Here is a 27,146-nt window from a genome sequence, read left to right on the forward strand (position 1 = left end):
CACAGAAGGAAAGTCAAGTGCCCCCCCCCCCCCCTCCCCAACAAATGTTCTTTTCTCTTTCGTGATCGTCTGCATGTCGAGCATTTAATAACCACATGCTGTAGGCTAGTCCAAATGCTGCACATTCACATGTCTCCCTGGGTTTTGTGACGTGAATCTTTCAAGTCATTCATCCCTGAGCTGCAGTGAGAATCGAGTTGATTTCTTGCCTTTCTGCTCGAGAGCATCCCCCCCCCCCCCACACACACACACACACACACACACACACACACACACACACATGAATGCACTCAGGGCCAGAGTGAATGGGAACGGCTATGACAGGGTGAGGAAATTTCATGTTGTGGCTTCTTCCTCCACGTCGGTGTGTCTTATCCCCTCCACAAGCGCGCGCGCACACACACACACACACACACACACACACACACACACACACACACACACACACACACACACACACACACACACACACACACACACACACACACACACACACACACACACACACACACACACACACACACACACACACACTCACACACTCTGTGCATATGCTTCCCAGCCTGTGCAGTCACTGTGATGATGGAAGGTACTGTGCTGTGCTGTGCTCGTGTCAGATCCATTAGAAATGAAAGCACACTGCGGTGATAAAAGATTGATCCATTCCTTCCTCTCCTCACGTGTGCCTCCCTTACGCCCGGCCCTCTCATCTTCACTTGCACATGGCTTCTCCTTCGTAAATGACCTAGCTGGCCCTTTTTCTTTTTTACTGCTCTTCTCCTCAAGTAACCTTCACTACTTGTACTTTTATATAGATCAACCTATGTCAATAAGGCCACAACTTTCTTCCTCCCACAGAATACGATGGAAGGATAACCCCTGAATCCGTGTTGTATTCAATAACCGGCCCGTTGTTTAATGTCACCGGTCTTTTGTAATACAAAGAAAATGTCATCCACTTTATGAGATTTTCCATGCACTGCTTTTTTTCCCCCACAGTTCGGACGTACCTGCCAGAGAGCGCCTGCTTCGCTACCCCAGGTGTCTCTGCTGTGGCAGCCAGGGGATGATCTGTCGCTGGCTAGCGGAGCCTGGCAGTCAGCCCAGACTGCCCAGTCTTAAGTTCACCTGTTGTGTTTGGAAGCGAGTGGGGACAAAACAGAACGAAACTGCAGTTTGTCAGTTGGGTGGTTATGATTAGGCCTGTCACAGTTATTACATAATCGCCTGATCGCAATTATTTAATTGCAGTTATTCTGCATAATCGTCATAACCGTTTCCATGTTGAAAGATTTTCACACATTTTAAAACATTTTCAAAAATGTTGAAATCACAGTGGGAATCACTGAGTCAGAGTATCTCTCTATCTGTACCTTAAGGCAAGGGTTTGTAAGGTCTTTCAGTAAATCAAGTTAACCGAGTTTGGCCATGGCACTCCTTAAATCCCGTCGGTTAGTAGTTGTCATGTAAAGGCCCGCAGAATCCACCCTGAAGGACGTGACTACGCTCAAAGACATTTTTGTTAAAGTTTTGAACATACAGGGGTTTTCTTTTGTCTTCTTCTGACAACTTGTCTAGGTAGGGGAAGTTAAGTTGCTGAAATGACTGTGAAAGGTCTGGGTCAGGTCATTGAGCAGCATGCAGTTTCCTGGCCTAAATTCCTTCAACAGCTCCAGATCAGTGGTTAGATAAGATTAAACCACCTACTGTCAGAATATCATAATCCATTGAGACCAGGAACTCATCTCTGTCATTTTAGATTTCTTTTGGCTCGGTGCCGCACTATAAACTTGTATATCTGCTATTTTTGAAAAATCATGAAAATGTGTGCAAATCTTTGAATATATATTTTATAAAGCAAACATTTGTAAAATATTTTGTTCCAGGGACCTCCAGAAGCAAAGATTTGAGTTAAAAATGTTGTTTCAAAAAAAATATATGTATTCAAAGATTTTCAAATATAGCAGATCTACAAGCTCATTGCGCGGCACTCTGTGTGAGCTTGTATATCTGCTATTTTTGAATAGCCCAAAGTATCAAATAATGGTTATAGCTCAAATCTAAAATGACACAGATGCGTTCCCGCATTGAATGGGTTAACACAGTACGGCTCACCTCAGGATATGTGACCCAGTCCAGCTGACAGTAAAGCTTACCTGAGTGAGAGCTATCTATCACATGCTAGTTTTATGGTCATCTACATGTTCAGCTCTCCTCTTCCATACTGGCTGGTAGATCGTCGCTGTTGGGCGGAAACCCTGCATGTATGTATGTCCAAAAAACGGTTACACTTACTCTTATTGTTATGTGTTCTCAATGGATCCAATGAAGTTATTACTTAGTCACAAGCTCTTGTAATTATTTTTCATTGGTTAAATACAGAACCCACAGACAGACTTAACCACTTACAACCTGGCAGCCCTATTTTGGGCATTTTTCGAAAATGTTGGAAATTATCACAATGCGACGTGCTTGTAGATCGCCTATTCTCGCTACCGTTGCATGACAAAGTATAAAATAGGGCATTCATTTATAAAACAACAACATGAACATAAATACGGAGATGTAATGGTTCTGCCTAACAGCAACACATTAGAGCTGACAGAACTGTCGTGGCCATAGTTAACCCTGGTCCTGGACAGGGCATGTGTTTACTGCGTTGCCTCTCAGCTCAACCCAGGCTGTCACCATGGCAACGTAAACATCTCTGGCTGCCGGTCTCCCGGGAGGGGGTCATGTGACTCCCAAGTGTGTGAGCGACTGCCGGCGCATGTGTGAGACTGAGCGACGGGTTCGCTACTGTGCTCAGCCAGCCATGCTGTGTTGACTCTCGGCACAGAGAGTTCTCTCTGGGCAGTAAATAACACGGTGCCTCAGCCAAGGGCCCCGTGCGGTGCAGGGATGGGGAGGGACGGGGGGGTCAAGACGCCAGCGAGGGCGAAAAGGTGTCTGCCTCATGGGTTTGAGGCAGTAACTTTACGGCCGGAAGAGAATAGAAGCAGGTGCTTTTGACAGTTTTCCTCCATGTTGTGAGGCATGGGGCTTGGACCTGTCTCTGACAATACACACTACATACTATGTGCATGAGTTCAAACACATTTAGGGGGAGTATTCTGTGGTCCCCACGGGGAGAGTAAATCACTTTTACAGCTAAACCCAGCTGATGGCTGCTCAAATGGCTTTGATGAGCGCACGGGGGAGAGCTGTTAGCGGGAAAGTTGCATTGCCCAGGAACACTTCGACACTTACACTGGACCGGGGGTCAGACCGGTTACCTTCCGATTCCCAGACGGCTTCTCTACCCACTCGGCTACTTTTTACTTGGCATGTATGCATGCATGCAAGGACATTCAGACTAACAGACAGACCATAGCTGGATGAATGTGTCCACATAACAAAGAGAGGTCTATGGCGTGGAGGACAGACGTTCATGGGTGAAGTCCATTTACTTTGTGCCCTTTATATCTGTGCATACTGTATGTGCATGCGTGAGCGTGTAGACTGCGGGCCGGCATGCCTCCCACAGCGTGATAACAAAGAGACCAAAGCAGCCACTTTTCCCATCCATAGTGATGAAAAGATAAACCTCGTTTTCAGTGTCATGTTACCTTCTTCTGTGTGGTTCAGCAGGCAGCGTTCGACTTTACAAAAAACATAAACCGGGCTGCATAGATGTGCCCTGCCCTTCTTAAAAGCAACCAAGATATTTGCAGATTACATGAACTTCTGCCACTGTCTGCATTGTTGTGGCCAGTTTCATTTTGGCTGTCTTGTGTCTGGTAAAACGTGCAGTTGAAACCTCCTTTCTCACGGACGTGCCACCCATCATCCCTCCGTCCTCCTCTCTCTCTGGGGTGGTTCCCATGGACTCAACAACAGCAACCATGTCGGTGTTCAAGTCCGTACTCTGTGTGTGTGTGTGTGTGTGTGTGTGTGTGTGTGTGTGTGTGTGTGTGTGTGTGTGTGTGTGTGTGTGTGTGTGTGTGTGTGTGTGTGTGTGTGTGTGTGTGTGTGTGTGTGTGTGTGTGTGTGTGTGTGCGTGTCCGAGTGTGCACGCACGCACGCACGGGGGAAAGTACCCTGGTGATGACGATGAGTTAGGGGAGTGAAAGGGAGGTGTCCGGTGACGGGGCCTCCTCAGAAAGATATACAGCGCTGTTCCCAAAGGTGCTCCTGGGATACAAGGAATCACACCGTAAATCTGCAAATCCACCTCCAACCTTTTTTTACTACTCATCTACCCTCTGCTTTGATAGCCGTGATCTTTACCCCTCCTCAGCATAACGAGAGGGAAGAGGGTTTGTGTTTGTGTGCGTATGTGTGTGTGCGTGCGTGGCACAACTCTCCATCACACTATAAATCAGCTGTATTGAGTGCTTCTTCCTAAGCTTGCAGAATAGCACTGAAGGGCTTGATCTAGAGAGTCTCGCAGTGTCATGCACCAAAAACAGCAGATCTATAACCTCCCAACGAGTTGCGCTGCGACACGTTGTGAACTTGTAGATCGGCTATTTTTGGTGCGCTAGCAGCGCTACACTGGCGTATAAATGCGACTTTACTCACCACACAGATACACTGTACCATCACTTCTACTGCACAGGATTTAGTTCAAAACATCCTCATTCCAACATTTGAAACAACAAAGCCACTCCCAACAGGCTGCCTGTGTCTGCTAACCCTGTATGCTTTCCTCACATCGTAATACATAAAGGAAGGTATGCTGCCTGGCTGTTTGTGGGAAAGCCTCCCTCTGTTTATCATTATACAACTTCATAGGTATGTCTTACTTCTCGCTTTCAAGTTTGTGTATGGCCTTTCTCCTTGCTCCCCCCCCCCAGCCTATCAACACTCTCCTGCTCCAAAGTACTGATTATGTATTTGATTTACAAAGTGCTTTTTATTTAGACTGTATGAGTTGTTTCACATAATAGTTGATGTGGGAACATGGGTGGGAAGTGTGTGTGTGCTTGCGCGCACAATACACAATACACTCATTCTACTTGAACCCCTTCAGGCCCTACACATAATACATGTGCACACTAACCAGATTACACAACACTGTCTTGTCTTATCATGGAATTAATCTCTCTTATCACAACAAGTGTGGATCACCTGTCATCGTTTTGTCCACAGGATTTCACATAGTGATGCAGTGAGGTCACTTCCATACACATAGACACACAAACACTTGGTTCTTATATTTGCCTGTATCCCTCTCTCCCAGATCCAAGCCTGTTGGCACAGCCATTCACTCCCTAGGTAAATATGAGGAGGGTGTGAGATAAGACGCTTTGCATACCCTTAGCCAAGGAGTAACGCATGTATGATCAACGCAACCCGCGGCTTTCGTTGAAACTCTTTGGTAATCGGCACTCATAAACCCTGCCTTTAATTTTATGTAGCTGGTGGTTGTAATTGAAACCAGTGTTGAATGGTTAGCTGTTAGTATTTTGTGAAGTCTTGACAGTTAGGGAGGGAACCTGATGGAATGTGGTGCTCTCGTCTGTAAAAACATTCTTTCTGCAGACAAGACCACCTTCCTCACGAGGCCTCAGAAAACGTTTCTTTCTTTTCTTTTTACTATTAGGTAGTCTGTCCAGGCTTCCTCAAAAATGTGCACCTGCTCTGTCTTGGCTTGATAACAGTCTTACATAAGTCAAGACAGTCGACTCTGAGACACTATACTCCAGGCCAGGCTTGGTTTAAACAGGCTCGGACTGAAGCTTTGAGTGTTACTATGTGCCTTTCTCAAAGTAGCATTAAGTCAGATTTATATTTGGTTGCACGCTGGTGTCATGCACCGGAAATAGCAGATCTTAAAGCTCACAAGGCGCCACAATGTTAAGTTACACATTGTGAGCTTGTATATCTGTTATTTTTGGTGCACAACACTGGTGTGTAACCAAATATAAATCAGACTTAATGCTACTTTGAGAACGGCACATAGCAACACTCAAAGCTACAGTCTGAGCCTGTTTAAACCAAGCCTGGCCTGGCAACTAAGTATTTATCAGGCGTTACATGGCTAACTTACCATAATGTAGAGGGGCACTTCAGCTAGTGTAGGAGTTGGCAATGTGACCTAATAGTGTCCTACATGCTTTGGAATAAAACTGCAATGAAGAAACATTATTTACTTAATTGTTGGTCAAAATAACTTTGAAATTAAACCTCAACATTGTTTTCTATCCAGCATAAACTGCCTGCACTTACTGTAACCCTCAGCTCATTTAAATTCTCACTTGGGCGTCTCAACATAGATTTAGCCTTACAGGAAATAACTGTGCGTGCGTTGGTGCCTAATTACGGAGCCGTTGGATGTAATTTGGAACCTTGTTATTTTTTCTTTTTTTTCTTTGCATAACGTTATTTCCAGTACAGTGATTGCACAGACAAAAGACAAACAAAAAAACAGGAGTGAATAATTCATATGAGCAGACATGGAAAGAGATCCTTTAAATTACTAATGAGCTCAGCCCCAAACCTGTGGCACAGGAGGCCAGGGCACTCCTGACTCCACACACACACACACACACACACACACACACACACACACACACACACACACACACACACACACACACACACACACACACACACACACACACACACACACACACACACACACACACACACACACACACACACACACACACACACACACACACACACACACACACACACACACACACACACACACACACACACACACACACACACACACACACACTGGAGGACGAGGAAGTGGCTTGCCTACACTTGCAGCAGAAAGGAAACTATAGGCTATGAATAGACTGTCTCCCATGAAATTTAAGGCTTCCAGATTTACAGTCACATTCTGTGTAAATTGCATCCTTGAAATAGGTGGGTTCACTTTTCAAGCACATTACTTGCGTCTTAAATGAGGCATCATCATTCAGCTAGAGTCAGTCTGTCTGGCTTCTTATATTCGCCTTTTGGTATTTGTGTGTCTTGTCTGTGTGCAAGCACATGTACACATGCATGTGGGCATGTGTGTTTCTCCACGTGTGCAATTCAGATTCAGTCCTTATTATTGTTTATTTACATTATAACAGTCTGTACACAATTAAACACTCAAAATACATAACACTCAAAACGGAATATACAAGCAAGAACATCACAGCAACACAAGTCTGTTTCAGTGTGCCCAGGCTAGTTAACCACTAAAACCCTATATACTTTGTTGTACAATGAATAGCAAAATTAAATAAAGTGGCTGATCTGCAATCTCACAAGGCACTGACACTGGCACTGCAAGCTTGTATATCTGTTTTTGAAGATGTTGAAAGTTTTGACTTTTTTTTTTTGGACAAGATTATCACTTATAATGACATGCCCAAAAGGGACACCAGGGTTAAGGCAGTGATTGCTGGGCAACTGTACACCCAGTTGCATTCCTGGGGCCTGTAACACCGCAGAGTAGTTCTCTATATCTGCAGCCAGAGGGGAAGAGGGTGAAGCATGGTTTTGGGGGTTGCAGGAGTCGTGTGCTACTGTATGGTTAGTGCTCTGTGAGGGGTGGCAGGGGTCGTGTGCTATGGTTAGTGCTGTGCGACTGGTGTCAGTGTCAATTAGGGCTGGCAGGTTGGGGAGTGGGAGGCAAGTAATTTTATTTTCAGAAGCTTGTTTCTATTGGTAAGGGTGAGTGTCACCTGGCAGCCCGTGCTCTATAGAGACTAAAGAGGAACATTGCAAGCACACACACTGCACAGCTGATTTTCCAATAATTAATTACCATCAAAGCAGGCTTGGAGGTGTCAGTGTGGTTTCTTTTTTTAGAGTAATCTTATTTTAATGGTCTTTGTGAATGAATTCATGGGCGCCCGGAAATTGTATTATTCAAATGTATTTGAATTTGTTTTGTAAAACATGTATGTAATTTGGTAGATGACTCATAGCTTCAGGTGAGTTCATGGTAGCCTAGGTGAGACAGTACAGGAGTAATACTACTACAGTACAGAAGCAGTAGAAGGTGGGTTTTGACTGAGAGAGCCCTACGTTTCGCAGATGGTTCCCAAACTTCTCCATGACAAGGGTCCACAAGGCTCTGGCTGAGCCCCCCCATTGCGAAATGGCTAAAGATAAACAAAAAATAATAATGACATGCCCAAAATTAAGACGTCAGGTTGAAAGTGCTTAAACTGGCACAATAATCTTATGAATTGAATTTGAATCAAAATGACCCCCACCCCCTTAATTTTTCTATCCTTTCCAATCCCCACCCGGCCCCCCCTGGCGGCCCCCACTTTCAAAACCTGTGGTGTAAGGTGTGTGTATACATTTGCATGTATGTGCACGTTTCTTTCTTTCTTCGTGTGCGTGCGCGTGTGCGTGCGTGTGCGCGTGCGCGTGCGTGTGCGTGTGTGTGTGAGAGAATGAGAGAGTTGGACTGGGAACAGAGTGATGTGCTCCTTCCCTGGCAGGCAGTGCTGAGTCAGGTGGAGAGTGTATAATTACACATGGTTGCCCATCAGCAGTCTGAGGGCCCTCTCACACTGGCTCCCACCAACAATGCAGGCTCCTGTCTCTGCCTGGACTCAGCTTCTCATCTGGGGCATGGCTCACAGCGGACCCTGGCTGGGCTTATAGGGGCCCATGTGCTGCTGTCCTGTCCTGTATTCTCACTCTCTCTCTACGTTATAGCTGCTGACTGTGTGGGAGGACCGATGAGTCAGCACAAACAAAGTCCTCTTGTCTAATATACACGCCCATGCTCAATTTCCGACTTGAAATGAGTGTGTGTAGCAGAAATCCAGATAGGAGTAAAGCCTCCTACTTTGTTAGGCTGATGAAGTATTTGCATTTTACGCTTCTATGGCTATGTAAGCTATTGTGGTCAGCTTCTGTGATGTTTCTCTTGTTCTAAGTCCAATAAATGTCAAAGTCTCTCTCTCTCTTTCTCTCTCTCTCTCTCTCTCTCTCTCTCACTCACTCACTCACTCACTCACTCACTCACTCACTCACTCACTCACTCACTCACAAAATAGTGAAAATAGCCGATCGACAAGCTCACAACGCATCCTTGTGAACTTGTAGACCGGCTATGAATGCACATTCCCCCTACACTTTAGTGTTAACTTTGAGTGGCTGCAGCTTCCTCCAGCGGTGAGATGGTCCTTTAAGTGGTTAACCCGCTGTGTCTCCTGTGCTACTGACAGCCACAGGTGATGAGCAGACTCGCTGTCTCTGTTATGGCTGTTTATACTTAACCTCGCTGGTCAGACAGATTTACTGGACTTAGCTACGCTTTAGCCCCGGGGCGATGAGCAATCTTTAAAAAATCTTGGTCTCCACTCCACTTATTAACTTCTTGACAAGTTGAACTACTACGGGATACGTCTGCCAACTTATTACCTGCCAAGCCATATGTTTTAATGGGCTACAGTTGGAGGCTAACTCAACGCAAATTAGGCTGACATTATTAATAAGCTATTATTATTATCCTAATTATTATCGGGTACATGTGAACCATAGGCCAATCCTCTCATATTTGCCCTTGATTTGGAGGCGCAGGTGCCCTCTGTGTTAATGAACCACTAATGCAGTCTCATAGAGATTTCACACTTGAACGAGCCAATCATTATAATGGAGAAGAGGCTGATGGCTGCTACGGTGAAAAAGAATCCCTCTGTGCAAGCGCGTCGACTAAAGCTTATTACCACTGTTTCTGATTCCTGCGTGGTGCGGAATCATTAGCATCTCAATAAACGGCGAGGGGTTGGGGGGGGGGGGCTTTTGGGTCAGAGAGCCGGTCGGTCACATGTGTTTGGAGTTCGCTCGGAGAAATATTTGCCAAATTAATGTGCTGTGAAAAAATGCATTATTCATCAGGTGTGCCGAGGCTTCAGTGAAGCGCCGTTCGCTGGGAACCAAGCAACCGTTCAGTCTAATTAACAGGCAGCGTGTCTGGAGGGCCCTGCAGCAGCCTGGCTGTCCTCTGTGGGGGGAACAAACAGCATCGCACTCACACACACACACACACACACACACACACACACACACACACACACACACACACACACACACACACACACACACACACACACACACACACACACACACACACACACACACATACACACATACACACATACACAGCACATCTGCATGCACACATTCATATATGTACACATACTTGTATACACACACACAAATGCACACAGGGCTACCTGAAAAACAAACAAACAGACATATTTCTACAACAAACAAACAAACATACATACATGCAAAGGGAGCCCAGTGGGCTTTTCAGCTGCACATCAGGATGGTGCTAGGACGCTTCGGTAAAGTTCAGAGAACGGACTGCTGTTTGATGTTTTGTTGAGACCTATATGATCCAGCTGTGACACTCTATCCACCTTTTATCAACTTGAACTTGAGACATTGGCTCCATCAACAGAGGTGTATAACTTTACAATGTACACACTGTGTACGTTGTAAAGTTATCTTCTTTTTTTTTTAAACCCTCTGATCTGGGATCTAGTTTCTTCCCTTATACTTGATTGATCACTCCCTGCTTTTTGACGGCCGTCTCTGGAGCCCTGCTGATAAGTACATCTGCATGGGCCACATGGTGTCCTCTGGGTAGGCTCATTTAGTGGGCACCTTTGTCACTTTGATATCAGATCTGGAACGAGAGCTTCCTGACTGTGATGCGGCGTACGGCACAATAAAGATAGGCTATAGGCTTGTCAGTGTCATTGTCTGAAGCGTCTTCCTAAATGTGAAGACCCTCTAGGAGTTGGATCTGGTGTGTTCAGGCATTAGTGGAAGCACAGACTGGGTCTTGAACTGTTTGACACATGGAGATGGGATGACGATGATCTGACCCAAATGGTTGCTCTCAGCAGCAGCACCTGGGACTATTCTCTCAGATTTCTGAAGGCATTCTTTTTTATTCAACCAGTGTTTCATGGTGTGCCGAGGCACACTGGTGTCAAGTCCAGTTGTGTCTTGGGATTTTGTGTCAACCACACATTATGATTGCAGCACATACAACTATACAAAACGTTATGAATTGTTTTAATTCAATATATCAGTTACTTTGTGCAAATTCTATACCCTAAAACATATATTTATTCCCGACCACTTTCAACCTGGTACTTTCAACCTGGCAGCCCTATATATATATATTTTTTTTTTCCCACACATTTTCCAAAATAGCAAAAATACTCAGGTGTGCCTTGAGATTTTGTCTTGCCCATTGTTGTGCCTTGGGCATGAAAAGTGTTAAAACCACGATATGAAATGTATAGCTGAAATGCTGGATTTGAACCCACAACATCACCATTAGGTCCATGACACTTGAAACCCTGTGACTGTTGGACGGACGGGTGACATTAAACAGAGATCCAGAAATGATGTGTTGTGAATAATACGAGTTTAACAATTGTGACAGTTGTTGAAACTTTTGTTACAATAGAGACTGCTCCAATTATTCTTGAAGTGTGTGTGTGCCATGGCAGTTTTGCACAGTGTGGACTAGACAGCCAGTCATATGAAATCCAACAAGTACTTTTTATTGTATTTTTCTGTGGAGGCTTTCCACTATAAAATCAACTTTGTGTGTAGAACCATAAAATATTGACTTTCCACCAAAGAACAGGGTTTAATTGCTGTAGAAAAAGGATAATAGCATACTGTTGCATTATTTATACACTCCTCTAAACTGTGGGCTTGTTGATGCCTTGTTTTCTAGCTAGATTCTGTTCCCCAGCTCGTCTCTATGCACAACCTCTGCGTAACGACGCTCCGTCTCCATGCCGATGGAAACACCACAACAAGGGATGTAAAACATTGTGTTATAGAGCACTGGTTCTCAAAGTGGAGTCTAGGGACCCCCAGGGGTCCCTGAGGGGGTTCTAGGGGGTCGCCAGGAAAATGAGGAACAATTAAAAAGCTTAAGCCCTATTTTATTCTCTTATGGGGTTCCCTGTCACAAAATATTCTCAAATGAGGGTCTGCGGCTGTCAGTGTTCCTTCACAGGTTTTGAGAACCACTGTTGGAAGACAAATGAAAGTGTCTGTGTGGAATTGTATCACGTTAATCGGTAGTGACACGCAGTCTGAGTGGAGTGGCAGTAAAAAGCGAGCGCTGTTTGGCGTGGTCAGACAGCGAGCGCCGCCGTGCCAGGGACCACAAAAAAAAAAGAGACGAGACTGTCTGCACAGCGCGGAGCCATGACAACAATGGTACTTCTGCAGTGCAGATGGGACCAGGCCGTTTTGTGCCAGCGTTGCTGCCGGTCTCTCTGTATGGGCCTTTTGTCTGTCTCGGGTAAAGCAGAGTGGCACAGAGGGCACTAGCCTCTCCTGGCACAGGGGCACACTGGCCATTGTCCACTAATGGCGGGCAGCACCGTTATCTATGTGCACTGTACTTTATCCAGCTAGGGGGTCGTTCTCTGTAGTGATATTGAGTCGTATTTGTATGTGTCAAGGGCAATGTGTTTGACAACAATGGTTTGTCTCGTGTGTGTGTGCGTGTGCGTGTGCTTGTTGCTGTGCACAAGCATAGAAGCATTGGTACCCCATGTATCTTAACTGTCTGTGTATCTATTGCTCATATCAGAGGCTGTGTAGTGCGCATTTTAGGTGTTTATTGCCCTCATTGTCCCGAAGGCTCCTGCGAGTACAGAGATAGCAGTGCAATAGCTCTGAGCTAGAGCAGGCACTCGTAAAGATCAGCCAAAAAGACACTCATACACACACACACACACACACACACACACACACACACACACACACACACACACACACACACACACACACACACACACACACACACACACACACACACACACACACACACACACACACACACACACACACACACACACACACACACACACACACACACACATGTGTTAGAACACACAAAGGCTGCTTATTCTCTGCGTAGCCTCAGGGCTAGAGTACAGGAGAACTGCGTTAATAACAACCTGAAGTTTTTCTTGACTGTTAGCTTTCATTCTCTGGTATGTTTCCCAGTACAACAGATGACTGAACTGAAGTCAGTTCCTTTGTAAAGGAAATCAAGTTTTAAGGGTGTGGCCGACCACTGTGTGTGCCTGTGTGTGCGTGCTCGTGCGTGCGTGCGTGTGTGACAGAAGCAGTTAGAGTTTAGTGCAAAAATCCTGTGATATTCTAGTGTGTTACCTGAGACACCTATTAGATGTTTAAAAAGTGCCTGTGTTAAAAAAGATGGGAGATGGGAGCTTCCTCAGACTCAGGCCCAAGTGGGACTGACACTGCAGCTCACTCAGAGTGGCACCAAGACGAGCCGAGAGTCGCGGCCTGCGTACCCACAAGGCTGTGATGCTAACCACTACTGCCTGTAGTCGGCAGGGAGCCGAGGGGCTGTTATTGAAGAGAGACAGACGGGAGGCAGAGACAGGGTGATGAAAGAGATGAGGCTGACAGGGCTGGACGGCTGAGTGATGATGAGAGAGAAGAGAAGGAAGGGCACATGCCTCTAATCACTGCTCGTTTCTCTGCCACAGCCACTCTTTCTCCCGATTTTTGTGTGTGTACGTATGGGTATGTGCACGTTTGTCTGTCTCTCTCTTTCTCACACACACACACACACACACACACACACACACACACACACACACACACACACACACACACACACACACACACACACACTCACACCATTCATCAGACGGGCCCCTTGGGTGACAGTCTGGGGACATATTAGTCTGGAGTGAGAGACCAAGATTTTTGATTGCCTCGACTTGCTTTCGATTACTCCAGTCCTGTGTTGTTGGTGAGGGTGGGGTTGGAATAAAGGCGGTTGGGGTTTGTGGAGGTTTTTCTCCACTTCTTCTTTTTGATGCCCTGTGGTGTCCGGGTGGGGGTTTTAGGTGTGGAATGTTGTCATCTGGATAAATTGTGAGTGTTGGCCGCCTTCTGCTGCTTGGATTAGGAACGGGGTGTGTGCGCTGATGGGGAACATATGTCATTTAGTTTTGCATCCTCTGTCTTGCATGGAACTGTCACTGCACACACACTTCTTCTCCTTTTCTGGAAAACAACAAAATGCTGGAGGTTACGCAAAAAGGAATTTCACCCGCCAGTGATGTCACAATAAAAGTTGATTCTTGATTCTATAAAGCTATTATTTTACTTGGATACGTTATGTGAAACAACCCAGGAACCTCTGTGTGGTGTATATACAGTATATTATATGACTGTGTGAAGTGACATGAGACTCTGCTGGGTCAGGCGGATGTCTGGTTCTCAGTGTGACAGTGAGAATACACAGCAACCTGAGAGTTCCAGGCCTGTTTGTTTCCTGTTAGTACAGTTGATCACATTTCACCGGCCAGGATGTACATGAACCGAGCATCATGGGAGACTGGCAGTCTAATGTGCAGCAATTGTAAGAATGTGTGTGTGTGTGTGTGTGTGTGTGTGTGTGTGTGTGTGTGTGTGTGTGTGTGTGTGCGTGTGCGTGTGCGTGTGTGTGTGTGCGTGTGTGTGCACATGCACCCATGACAAGATGATAGCAGCGTGAGAACTTTTCACACAGGCGCTGCGCTGTGTTTTCCACTAAACATTCTGGTATTTCTAAAATGCTGACTTCAAATTAGGCTTTACACCTTGGATTTAGGTGATAACGTGGAGAAAGGTGGGTGGTGAGCTGAGGTAGTTTTCACCCTGTCCATGATGCAATAGAAGGGAATTCTCCTATATATTTGGGCTCCCAACTGATGACAGTCCTTGGGTGCATTTGAAAAGCACGAGGCTAGACAGATAGATCTGTATTCATGTTTGCATGCAAGTTGGCTCTAGGCCAACTAGATGGCAAGGGGGGGGGTCTTATTTTTCTGCACATGCAGCAAAAGAGACAGAGAGAAGAAGTCAAAAGTTCAACATGCATGCGGTTTCTTTTAATTTTTTTTGTTCTTGTAAGGTTATGTTGATGCATGAAGGTGAATGAAATGGTTTTGGTTATGTGTGTGTGTGTGTGTGTGTGTGTGTGTGTGTGTGTGTGTGTGTGTGTGTGTGTGTGTGTGTGTGTGTGTGTGTGTGTGTGTGTGTGTGTGTGTGTGTGTGTGTGTGTGTGTGTGTGTGTGTGTGTGTGTGTGTGTGTGTGTGTGTGTGTGAGAGTGTGCGTGTGTGTGAAGGTGCTATTGCCTCAGCATACAAAGGAGAGCGTTGTTTCATCCCCTGTGCTCGTCTTCTCACACGGGTTTGTATCATCGCATTCCACCACACAAGGTCTGGGTGATACTGGGAATGCGTTATACAAGGCCTGCTTTCATTCAAAGCTCTCTTCAACCCCGCCCCACGCTCACCTCTCTGTACAGGTTCGAGATAAGCCTCACGTTTAAAGTACTTAGTCAATATAACCGTAGCTATTTACTTACACAGCATAGGTACACCGTGTGTGCACGTGTGCATTTCCGTGTCTGGTTCGGGCAAATGATCTACTGCAACAGCAAGCACACTTTGTACAGTCTGGAGGGGTTGGGGGGTGAATTGTCAACTCCACAGTGTTGAAATACCTTGTGTTCCTGCGTTTGATGAGCACTCCCTTCATGTGCCGGGGTTCCTCCTTTTTTAGATTAAATCTCCTTGGCTGAATCATCAGACCGTGGAATTTCTCTCCAATGTGATCATCCATCCTCTTTATTACTGGCGTCTGTCATATCTTGTGACCCCCCCCCCCTTTAGTTTGAGTCTCCTGTCCCGTCCTGCCGTTCATGTTGTTGCCACATCAGATAGCCTCCCAGCTGAGTTCATGTTTGGCGTCTAAATAGCAGATGAGTAATGTTGATAGGGGGGGGGGGTGGCCGGGTCAGCTGCAAGGGGGAGAGGGGGAGGTGCACACGGGTGAGAGCGGGGCAGGGTGAGCGTTTTGTTAAGAAATTCTTCCGGCCGGCAGATGAAGTCAGTGCATTCCTCCGAGGCAGCTCCCCTATAGACGGCCAGCGGAGCACAGCCCGGCTCTGAATGAAGGGGCTGAGATAATGGCAGGGTTTAGCATTAAAACGCCTCCCTTTGAGAAGCAACGGGAGAGAGATGGAAAGAGAGTGCGCCATCTGTCTGACTGCTTCAAGTTGTTGTTTGGCTTTACTCACAGGCTGCAAAGTTATGTTAGTTCAGATCACCATGGTCTGTAGATGGGCCTACTAGTGCTGCCTGAGGCGGTTCACTAACTTCACTTGTGTGGAAAGGTACGTTATTGCTAATAGTGTTTAGGCTTGGTCATAAAAGTACAGGGGGAGCGGTCGTAACAATGTTCATCTGGCCTGAAACAGCTTCAACCTGCTGTCCAGACCTGTGCTCAGCTGCCTGCTGTGCTGTTCTTTGATTCCTCTCACCAGGACCAGAACTTAATCTGATGACAATTCAAAGTAATGTATGCAAACCCACTTACACAAATAAACACACTGTCTCTCTCAGTGTGCACAGACACATACTGTATACTTCTCTCTCTCTCTTTCTCTCTCTCTCTCTCTCTCTCTCTCTCTCTCTCTCTCTCTCTCTCTCTCTCTCTCTCTCTCTCTCTCTCTCTCTCCGCGTACACACAGCACAGTTACACACGTAGAAAAATCCTATCCCTAAATACAGATCTGCTCGTGCTGTCTGTTCCCTTCGGCAGTATGCTATCATAACGGCTTTGAAGGAGGGCAGCGGAGCGTTTAATTGGGTTAAAGATTGGCGTTTATACTCCCAGGTCCACAAGACACCACCAGGGCTCATAACAAACCACCAGGAATCTCTTAACAAAATGCTCTGCTCCTCTTCCCCTGAGGCATTCATCTCCATCATGGATACATCCATTCATGTTTCACTGCACAGCTGACACTGTTGACGTCAACAGTACTGTTGCATATACTGTAGATGGCACAGGGCTGTTGGCCACTGCTATCTCTGGATGGGTATAATGACGTGTGTTTGTGTGTGTCATGGCTGACGACACCGTGTTTTTGTTAACAACAACTTATGTCGTAACCTACAAGTAGGCTAAGCACACTCCATGTTCTACATCTGTGTGAAAGCTAGAGAAATGTAGTTTTGTGGCCAGGCTTTGCCCTGTGATCCATACAGTTCTTTCCCTATCTACATTCCGTATCTACATTACAAACTGTACATTACAGGTGAGATTTCTCCAATTTGATGCAGTAAAATATGTTTACCGGTGATAGAATATGACCTTATTCTCACATGGCTTGAAAAGAAAAGGTGAACTGACCTACTGAGGAATTTGTTTTGTGAAAGGTCAAAGTTCAGAGAAATGTACGTATATGTGTTGATAATATATATTATAAATTATAGCACCAGCACCACCATTACACTATTAAAGTCACGTACCCCCTAGAGGCAGCTTATGCACCCCACGCACCACAGTTTGGGAATCCCTGCCACCAAAGTGGTACCTTGCTTTTGTTTCTTCACATCGGACAAGCCTGTTCTAATGACGATCCGTGTGTCTGTGAAGTTCTTTGGATCCATTATGAACGGCATCCATCTCTGACCTTTCCTATTCCTTGTGTCTATCTGTTCCACAGTGCCCCTGCCATGCAGTGCTGAGCTGAGTCACGCCAAATCAAACCGAGTGGATCTTATCTGAAGCCCGTCTACCCCTCTCCCTGCCCTGCCTGGTCCCAGATGGAGCTGAAAGTGTGGGTGGATGGAGTGGTGCGGGTGGTGTGCGGCCTGTCGGAGGAGACCTCCTGCCAGGATGTGGTTATTGCTCTTGCGCAGGCCATCGGTCAGTACCTCAAGCCCACTTCCTGCTCTGAAATCATTCTGTTGCAATTAAGCTCCTCTGAAAATGTCAGCCTGATCCCTTGCACTCTGCGAGGAATAATGATCAGTGGTGGAAAAAGTACTCAAATGTTTTACTTAAGTAAAAGTATCAATACTGCAATATAGAAGTACTCTGTTACAAGTAAAAGTCTGGAATTCAATTGTACTTGAGTAAAAGTACACAAGTATTGGTATCAAAATGTACTTAAAGTACTAAAAGTAAAGGTACTCATTATGCAGAAGGTCCCATTTCACAAGTTTTCAAATGTGTAAAATGTATAAAAATCCTTTGAAAATAGCAGATCTGTATCAAAGCTGCGACGCGTTGTGAACTTGTAGATCGGCCATTTTCAAATTACCAAAGCATATATACTGTAAATAAGTGGTTTTGTAATAATAATCAAGTCTACAAAGTTACTAGTAACTAAAGTTAATATAAATAATTGTAGTGGAGTAAAAGTACAATATTTGCCTAGAAGTAAAAGTATTGGAAATACTCAAGTAAAGTACAAATACCTCAAAACTTTACTTGAGTACAGTTACTTTCCACCACTGATAATGACGAAAGCTTGATGCAGGCCTACAAGGTAGCTTTCTGTTTCGCATTTACCTTTGCAAACTCCACTGTGGCCTAAATAAAGTGCTCCATCAGAAGCGTCTAGGGGTCCGTTTTGGCACGGCGCCGTGGTTTCATCCCTATGTCCTCAGGCAGCGCTAAAGCCATACACACTGCTGCTGTATTCAACAACCCAACTCCACATTTAGCACTTTCCTCCTTCCCTGAGTGAGCAGCCTGCCAAGCCATCAGGGAGGGTTTGTCCTCATTTCAGGGCCCTTGTGGAAACTTTTATTTGAGCATTTTTTTCTCCCTCCTTTCTTTTTAATAATTTGTCTTATGTAACAGCCTCATCCTCCTATTCTCAGCAGTTATGGAGCGAGGGATACTGGCATCACCGTAATAAGCCTGTCATTTTCTCAATCATCCACACTGTGTAGAAGCAATCAAGGCTTAATTAGAGGAAGTAGTAAAGAAAAGACCTCACGTGGAGACACTGAAATAGACTTGGCTGAACTTTAGAATATTATTCTTATTATTTTTTAAATTAGAATTTGGTGTTTTTCACACAGTTTTCTCTTTAGGATAACTTGTGGTACAAATCATGTATGTTTTTTTCTCTCGTCTCTGTCTCTAGGTCAGACAGGGCGTTATGTCCTGATCCAGCGTCTCCGGGACACAGAGAGGCAGCTGCTGGCCACAGACAGGCCTCTGGAGTCTCTGGCTAAGCTAGGCCAGCACGGCAGTGAGGTCCAGTTCTTCCTGCGCCGCACAGGCCCCAGCAGCAGTGACGGGCCGGGATCCAAACAAGATAGAGCAACCCCTCTCCCCCTGCCCAAGCATCCCGAATCAGAACCACCCAAACGCAGCCAGCCCAAGAAGTCCCTCACTTTCAACCTCGGCCCCTCCACCTCCCCGAGAACCAAAGCCAAGCAGCTCAGGAGGTCTCCCCGAGACTCACCGGAGCAGAGAGCTTCCCCCTTGCATTCACACTCGCCCTCTCCCTCTCCCAGTCCCGTGTCCTCGCATGTGCCATCCCCATCGCCGTCTCCTTCGCCTCCCGTAGGCCCGTCCAAAGAGGAGGTCTTCCGACAGGTTCTCCAGCAGCAAGAGAGACTGAGGGCCATCGAGGCCCAACTTGAAACCTTAGAGAGGGAGTCTCATGCCTGGGAGCGCCCCTCCCCGTCCCCCTGTCCTTCCCCGGTCTCTGAGGCCCACGTTCAGGAAGAGATGGAATCCCTGGAGCTGGCGTTGCGGAGGAACCAAGGAGAACTGGCCCATGAGCAGTACTGGGAAGAGGAGATGCGAGCGGAGGTGGACAGGGAGCGAGGGATGAGACGGAGGCTGGGGGAGCTCCATGGCAAGATGGACGACTGTGGTCGGCGGCTCCATGAATTCTCGGTGCGCTCTGCTCAGCTGGAGCAAGAGATCCACCGGGAGAGTCAAGCGGGCGGGCCCCAGGGAGGCCGTGTCAACGGAGCGGCGCCCGAGGAGTGCCTGGACGCCGTGAAGGGGGAGCTACAGAGCCGAGAGGAGCACGGGGTGCAGCTGAAGGAGCGGCTAAAAGAGAATGACATGGCACTGGGGAAGGCTGAGACTCTGCTGCAGGTAAGGAGAGAGGTCGCAATTGTGGAAAAAGGGCCGTAGGTCGATGTTGCCAACCCCCTCACATCCCTCTCCTACCTGCATACCACAGCAGACACGCACTTATCACATAGTTTTAATTTAACGCTGAAAGTTAAATTAAGGGTCAATTTTTATACTTTGAGGGTTGAATTAACGCTCAGGATTTTACTGTGCAGTATAAGGACACTCGCTCTCATCTCAACCTATTATAAATAAAAAGAAACATGCTACATTTGTGATGATTTGCAAAAATGATGATTTGCAAAATACATTCATATTTATTCATGAATTATTCATGAGCACTTGAATTCAATTGTATACTCAGCTCCTACCTTGTGTGAATGTTCTCTATTCCTGGAAGACACCTTTAAGTGTCTAGTTGAACAGGTTTGGTGGGTATGATATGCTATTCTGCGAGCTCAGAACACGTGGTTACTAATGGTGTTTATATTACAGTGACAGTATCTACATATCCTTGTACTCTTGCATACTGTATGAAAAATACAAATAAAGTTGTTGTATTTCAATAGTTCTTTTTTTGGATTAGCCAGGCCACAGATGTTTGAGGTTTGCCCTGCTATTCTTTATGTGTTTACTTTAGGTGGTTGTGGTCAGATGTGATTGTTTTGTACTGTTTGTGTCCTTCGAATAAAAGCCTGACCCAGTTCAAAATGAAACTCAAGCTTCCTCATAATCCTCATGAAACCTGACACTTGAATCCATCCACTTTATGGAGCTCAGAGATAGACTAGTTCCTCCCAGATGATTGAAGGAAATTATATCTTTCTTTTACATGATAGATGGTGTTGTTTTGAACGCTGTGTCGCAAAGGAAATGGGCTGTGCGATTGAATTGTTTTCCACCAATGTTCCTGAAAGTTTTTTCTTTTAGTTTTAGTTCAGTTTTATATGGGCTAAGTAAGTGCATTTGTCACTCTTCATTAGTAAGGGCCGTCAGCGTTGTAAGACCATTGCATCCCATTCCTAACTCGCTGGAGTCCAAGTAATGGTTGTGTTACTGGCTTTGACACTTGATAAAAAAAACTACGAAAAGCTAATTCGATTTCAGACAGGACCGTGACTGCCGTTGGGATAGAACTGCAGACAGATATTTGGCGGCTTGACTATGAAGCTTGGAAATGGATGTCTTGGAACAGAAGGACGACTTTGCTTCATGGATAAAAAACACGCTAATGGGGAGCCTGCAGCAAGATAAAAAATATTATGCACTTATATTTTCTGCTTCACCCATTTAGTTTGTGTTATTACTGTATGTTAGGCCTTGCATTGTGAATGTTTTGAATCCTAGTAACCTTATAAAAAGAGGCACCTGTTTTTACCACACAGGTAGTTTCCCAGTTGAAGTAATATGCCAAGATGTTGGGCTTTTTGTTTTGTTTTTTCATGGCACATCAACACAGTTGTAGGGACACGGTGTAATAAAACCCCATTCATTGTTCTTTTAGTTTCGAGGGTTGTCTGACAGTCGGCTGATGTGATGAGTTGTGGCATGCCTGGCAGCTGACTGTTATACTGTTATAGAGCGTTAGTGTCGATGAGCACAGTCCTTCTGTCATTAGGCTAATGGAGCAGCCTGCAGGTGTGAACTGTCTCAGTACGCTGCCTCTATCCGGCGTTAATTACAAGCAAACAGACTATGGCCAGTGGCGAGGGGGGGAGGGGGGTGGCGTGGCACTGTGGCAGACTACTGCGGCTCCTCAGCACTGAGTAGACACATTGACTAAGCATAAGTTGATCAGATTGATTGACTGGCCTCTGCACATCAAACTTAAAGCAATAGTTCACCCAAAAAATGACTTATTTTCTATCAATTACACACCCCATGAAACCTTGAATTCATGGATTTTTTTTTTTTTGTCGTATTTCTAAACCAATAATTTGATTACCGTCTCCTACCGGCTAGTGTATACGGTAGGAGACACAAAGGAGACGCTTTGTGTCTCATACCGAAAATACACAATCATCAAATTATTGGCTTAGGAATGCGACAAAAACAAAATCATGAATGAAAACCTCCATGAATTCAAGGTTTCATGGGGTTTGTTATTGATAGAAAATAAGTCATTTTTTGGGTGAACTACTCCTTTAATAAAGATTTTTGGGGCTTTTTTGCCTTTATTGATTGTACAGTAGGTAGACAGGAAACGGGGAGAGAGAGATGGGGAGTGACACGCAGCAAAGGCCGTCGGGACCGGGACTCGAACCCGCAATGCGCTGTCAGGCTACATTGGAGCCTAGGTGCCCGGACCGGTAGGCCAGCGGTCCGGGCCTGCACATCAAACTTAACCACGCGAAACCTAGCGTCCCTATTCTGGGTGGCGAACATTAGCTTGTACATTGTACATTTTCGGTGACAAAGTTTTGTGTTGAGGGGAGAAGAAAAGAGTGGACCAAGTATAGAGCCCTGGGAGACCCTGGTCAACTATAGAGTTTAAGTGATTAAAATTATAGGTGTGAGGGCGATGGCTGTGTGCCTTGATGACGTATAGCTTCACCCTGCACCCTGTATTATCAATAATCAAAGCTAATGGATATCTTGTCCACTGGCATCTTTTTAACAAACAAGCTTTTAAATGCAGCAGACACATGTCCATTGCTGTGTCCTTCCCTCACAGCTATGCCTCAGGCTTTTGGATTCTAGTTCAATCAGAAGGCTGCAGCTGATAATTGAGGAACTTGGCTGATGGTCTAGTGATTGCTCTGATGATGTCTTATGATGAGGGCAGTTGTTTACCATGTGGACCTGCTGCCCCCTTGTGGCCAAAAACAGACTGTGACTGCAAGTCAGAGTGCAGTGTCAATGATGGCACCATAAAATACAGCTGGAGGGTGATTTTATTTACATGTGCTGACTTTTGCTTCTCTCGTTTCTGCCCGCCTGCTCCCCAGGCCAAGCAGGAAGAGTTGGAAGACCTGAACAAGGAGCTGAGGCAGTGTAACCTGCAGCAGTTCATTCAGCAGGCTGGCGTCCTGCCGGCACACACACACTCGCGCACGGACCTTCACGAGCAGCTGGATCAGCTTGAGCTGGCACATCTACTGCAGGAGGAATACAGGAACGGAGGTGTGGATAAAGGAGCACGGTGCATGGTCAGTTAGCGTACAAATAGACAGGTGAACGGTGTCCGTAACAGCCACCTTTCTCTTCTCTTTCCAGGCCTCGGTTTTGTTTCAACAGAGTCACCGCCTCGCCCCACCGCCAAACAGTTCCTGGGACATCCACGCAACCTGCAGAACCCTCTGGTGTCCAGTCTTAATCCCGAGGGTGTGTATGTGTGAGACCCCCAACCCTCTCTCCCAGCTCGCATTGCTCTACTACGCTAAAGCCCCCTTGCCCTTCTGCCCCTCATCCCTGACTTGATTGGGTTCTTCCTTTATGGTATATACAGCCATCAGCTCTGGTTGGGTGACAGAGGTGTCCGGATGTGGGTGGGTAGGGGTCCTGCTTTCCTCTCTTAATTTTGCCTTTACCCGCATTGGCTGTCACCTCCCTGATGGACCTTTTCCTACTTCTCCTAACTCTCAAGTGTTCCGCTGATTTCCAGTCGCTTTCTCCCTTTCACACAATATCTAGTCTGGTGTAGAGCGCCTCTTCCTCTCTGCGACTGCGTCCTCCTCGTCTCACTAACCTGTATGGCTTTAATTATACAACTTTTATTAATGTCCCCCAGCCCCTTTCTTTCACAGTCTACACAGTAAAATCCTTCAGTGTTAACTGTTAATGTATCCATTTCTAACTTGTTAAAGGTGGTGTAAGTGATATTGTGTTAATAGTAATCATTGCTTAGACTAGATTGTTTGTTCAGTAAGAGGGTCTCTGTCTCTACATCTTTTTTAGTGAACAGAGAATACATTTTCATGTCGGGATACCAATTAAATCAGAAGAGAGAATTTATATGGTACAGGATAAACAAGTGAAATTGGACTGATAGCTTATAAATGAGATCTCTCTTCTGATTGGGTGAAATTGGTGTCATATCTGAAAATGTATTTTATGTTTATTAAAAAGTTGGAGAGAGGAAGACCCATGTTACTGAACAATCGCTGTATGTAGCAATGATAGAGCTTTACGTTTTTAACAATATCAATATTACTTACAGCACCTTTAAATTGACACTCAGGATTTCACAGTGTAGCTCTCTCTCTCGCTGACTTACACTGTGTAATTGTGGACTAACATCTAGCTGCTCTGGCTTTACTTCCATGCAGCCGGGAGCTCCTCCCTCAGTCCCCTCCGTGACACAGGGTGACCTTCCCACCCTCAGGACAGCTTTAACTGCATAAAGAGTAAAATACACACTGTAATACCATGTTCACACTTAACATTGGAGAATACAACAGTCATTCAGGCTGTAGTTGTGTTTTTTTTTTATGTTGTGACGTAAAAAAAAAAGAGACCAATGTCATTTAAGTTTGCCTTTTTATGTGTGGATATTATTTATATGTATGGGGGTATATATCTATCTATACACTGCCTTGTACTTTGGTGATGCTTGACTTCCAAAGAGCAAGAGCCTTTCCGAGACCATATTCACACGGTCGGCCATTTTGCTCTGACGTCCACGCTGCCAACCATGCTGTGTGAATATGGTTGACAGGGCTCTGCAAAATGTATTGCACTGTCCCGTTCCCTTCCTGTTTGAAGTCATGGCTCTTGTTTAAATACAGATAAATTAGTCTCTCGAGACAGACTGTTGGCTCACACATTTTTCAAATGCTTCCGCCTAAAACATTCTGTACTTCGCTGAAAAATACAAATGCAATGCAACTTCCGTTTCGCCTTTGCAGTCGCGTAAAACATTTACTAATTTAAATCGAATTAGTCAAAGCCTACCTAGCTTGCTGCTTAGCAGAAATGGAAATTAAAAAATATATTTTAAAGAACGGAAATGACAAACTGATGACATCTTCTTGTCACAACTTTTGCGAGGCAGAGACTCCCTGTAGCATTAAAAGATTGAAAGAGTTGTCTTGCTTGAGAAACCAATATACCAATATGTCCATAGTATCTCTAGATTTTACACACACCTGTTCTTGCCTGTTGTGGCTATTTCCATATTGATGGGGACATTTTAAGTATTTTAACAGGGCCATGACTTGTTGAGGTGTTTATTTTTTCTGTTCCTCAATTTGAATGGATACCCTTGGTTCTCAGTTCTCATCACACCTGACCTTTGGCCTGTCATTAATGTGCTGTTTGTTTAGTGTCATATTTAATATACATAATCAGACATCTAATGAATAAGCAATGCTGACTTTGCTCCTGATATTCATCACAATCTAAAACACTGCTAGTGCTAATATAATACTTAGTGCAGCATGTATCACTTTAATCAAGTTCCTCTTATCATACAGACAGGTCAAAGGGATGTGTGTGACTGTGTTCTCTCCTTCCTGTTTGCTGTGTGGTGTTTCTTTGCGATTTGGAGGAGGGTGGGATCGTTAAACCTCTCCTGACTCTGGAGTCTGCAGACCTGTCAATCCTTTGTTTTTAGAAGCATGCTTTAAACGAACATTGTCCCAAAACACTGAGCTATCATTGCAAGTCGATAGCAACAGCAGTGGTACCTAATATCTGATCTAGTGTCAGTGATCTGGGACATCTGTCCTTCTCAAGCCCAATTTATACTTTGTCACACGACGGTGTCGCATGGCAAAAATAGCCTATCTACAAGGTCACAACGTGTTGCATCCACGACACGTTGCGAGCTTGTAGATCAGCTATTTTTGGCGCCATCGTCTGACAGAGCATAAACTAGGCACTATGGATGCATCCTCTTTTACCCAGATTTGTTTTCCTGTCATATCTCTATCCAGAACATTGTTTTCCAAATCGAACCAAACAAAGGGATCATCACCCCCCACTTATTTTTGTGTGTCTTGCAGTCTTGACATCCCGAGAGCCGTCATGGAGGTAAAACATGGACCGCAGGGCCAAGGGAACTTGTTCACTGTTCTGTCACCATCACCTCATATTTAATCCCCTGTCTCTGTAACTATTGTCACCACTATATACTACCATTATATATTGTACTGTATATACCTAAGACAGATATATTTACAGCATTTTGCTACTGTACACAATGCAAAGTTTATGTATGAAATGTAAGAAATTATTTAGGAAAACTTTTACCTAGAGCAATTATTACTTTTGTCTGTGTATTTAAATAAAATAAAAACATGTGCATTGTGTTTTAGATAAACCTTTGTGGCGTATTTGTGTTTTCCTGGTACCACCGTCCCATTATAATCTTGCTGGTTTAATGATGCGATAGGCATTCACTCCTAATGTGCTGTTGCGTACACACTTTCTAACAAACACCAGTTCCACAAAGAAAAGGCCTATGTGAAATGTAGTATGAAGATATTATTGGTACTGAAAAATTTATGCTCTCCCCTCAGTGCCTGACTTATCCTCACACCGGCCCACAATCAAGTACAAGTCAGGCCTTAGTGAGCCCTATAAAGTGGTCTGGTCATTTATGACCATGTCAAAGGCAGTACTCACACGTGGCGTGGCTGATGTTGGTAAAGTGCATCCTTGAGTGCAGAAGTAAATGAGGCTTGGCATGGTCAGGTGCCACTGTTTTAGATGATGAAGCTCACAACCCATTGCAACACGACGTGTTGTGAGCTTGTAGAAAGTGTTATATTCATGTGTTTTCTACAGGTTAAATGTTATCCAATCAAATCAGTTCTTCAAATTGATTAGAAATGTTGCACGTTTTGAAATATTATCGGTCAAAACATTGGTAATCGATGGTCTAGGACTGTCCAAAATTGGGATCGGCATCAGACTCTGGCATTAATAGAAAGCAGCGCCATGTATTTTTGCTGTTGCTGCAACACAAATGTGTTTGTGCTGTTGAGTACAAGATGGTAAATACTCTCAATCACACACCTCTGTGCTTCCCCACCCTGGCCTGCTTATAATGTTTACTCAGGAGAGTAAACATTCTGGCCATTTGACTGAGTGACGTGATACACAGGACGCAAGCCCTGTGGAGTTCTATAAATATGCTGTCCTGCTCATACTTGTCAGATAGTTTTCCCAAGCCAAGCACATGCATGGCAAGCTCTTTTTTTAGCCTGTGAATACGGTGTCGATGATCTTGTTTTCAATTAAAAAATGTGTGCTTTATATATTCCTCAATGTT

General features: G+C 45.1%; 1 protein-coding gene across 3 annotated transcripts in view; it reads left to right on the forward strand.

The window, feature by feature from the left end:
- rassf7a (Ras association domain family member 7a) overlaps window positions 1-26,193 on the forward strand; it is a 30,201-nt gene extending 4,008 nt beyond the window's left edge. Inside the window, exons 2-7 of one of the 3 annotated variants that reach the window (XM_080437598.1) lie at window positions 17,547-17,749; window positions 18,981-19,951; window positions 22,879-23,053; window positions 23,147-23,254; window positions 24,199-24,276; window positions 25,876-26,193. In XM_080437598.1, coding sequence (XP_080293724.1) covers window positions 17,647-17,749; window positions 18,981-19,951; window positions 22,879-23,053; window positions 23,147-23,254; window positions 24,199-24,239 — 1,398 coding nt within the window. In that variant the 5' untranslated portion in view covers window positions 17,547-17,646 and the 3' untranslated portion in view covers window positions 24,240-24,276; window positions 25,876-26,193. Of the gene's footprint in view, window positions 1-17,546; window positions 17,750-18,980; window positions 19,952-22,878; window positions 23,054-23,146; window positions 23,255-24,198 lie in introns of all 3 variants that reach the window. The other 2 variants (XM_080437597.1, XM_080437599.1) reach the window with 2 other exon arrangements.
- Window positions 26,194-27,146: the final 953 nt, after the last annotated feature.

Source organism: Gymnoscopelus braueri (assembly GCF_963280865.1).
Source record: "Gymnoscopelus braueri genome assembly, chromosome: 9".
NCBI lineage: Eukaryota > Metazoa > Chordata > Actinopteri > Myctophiformes > Myctophidae > Gymnoscopelus > Gymnoscopelus braueri.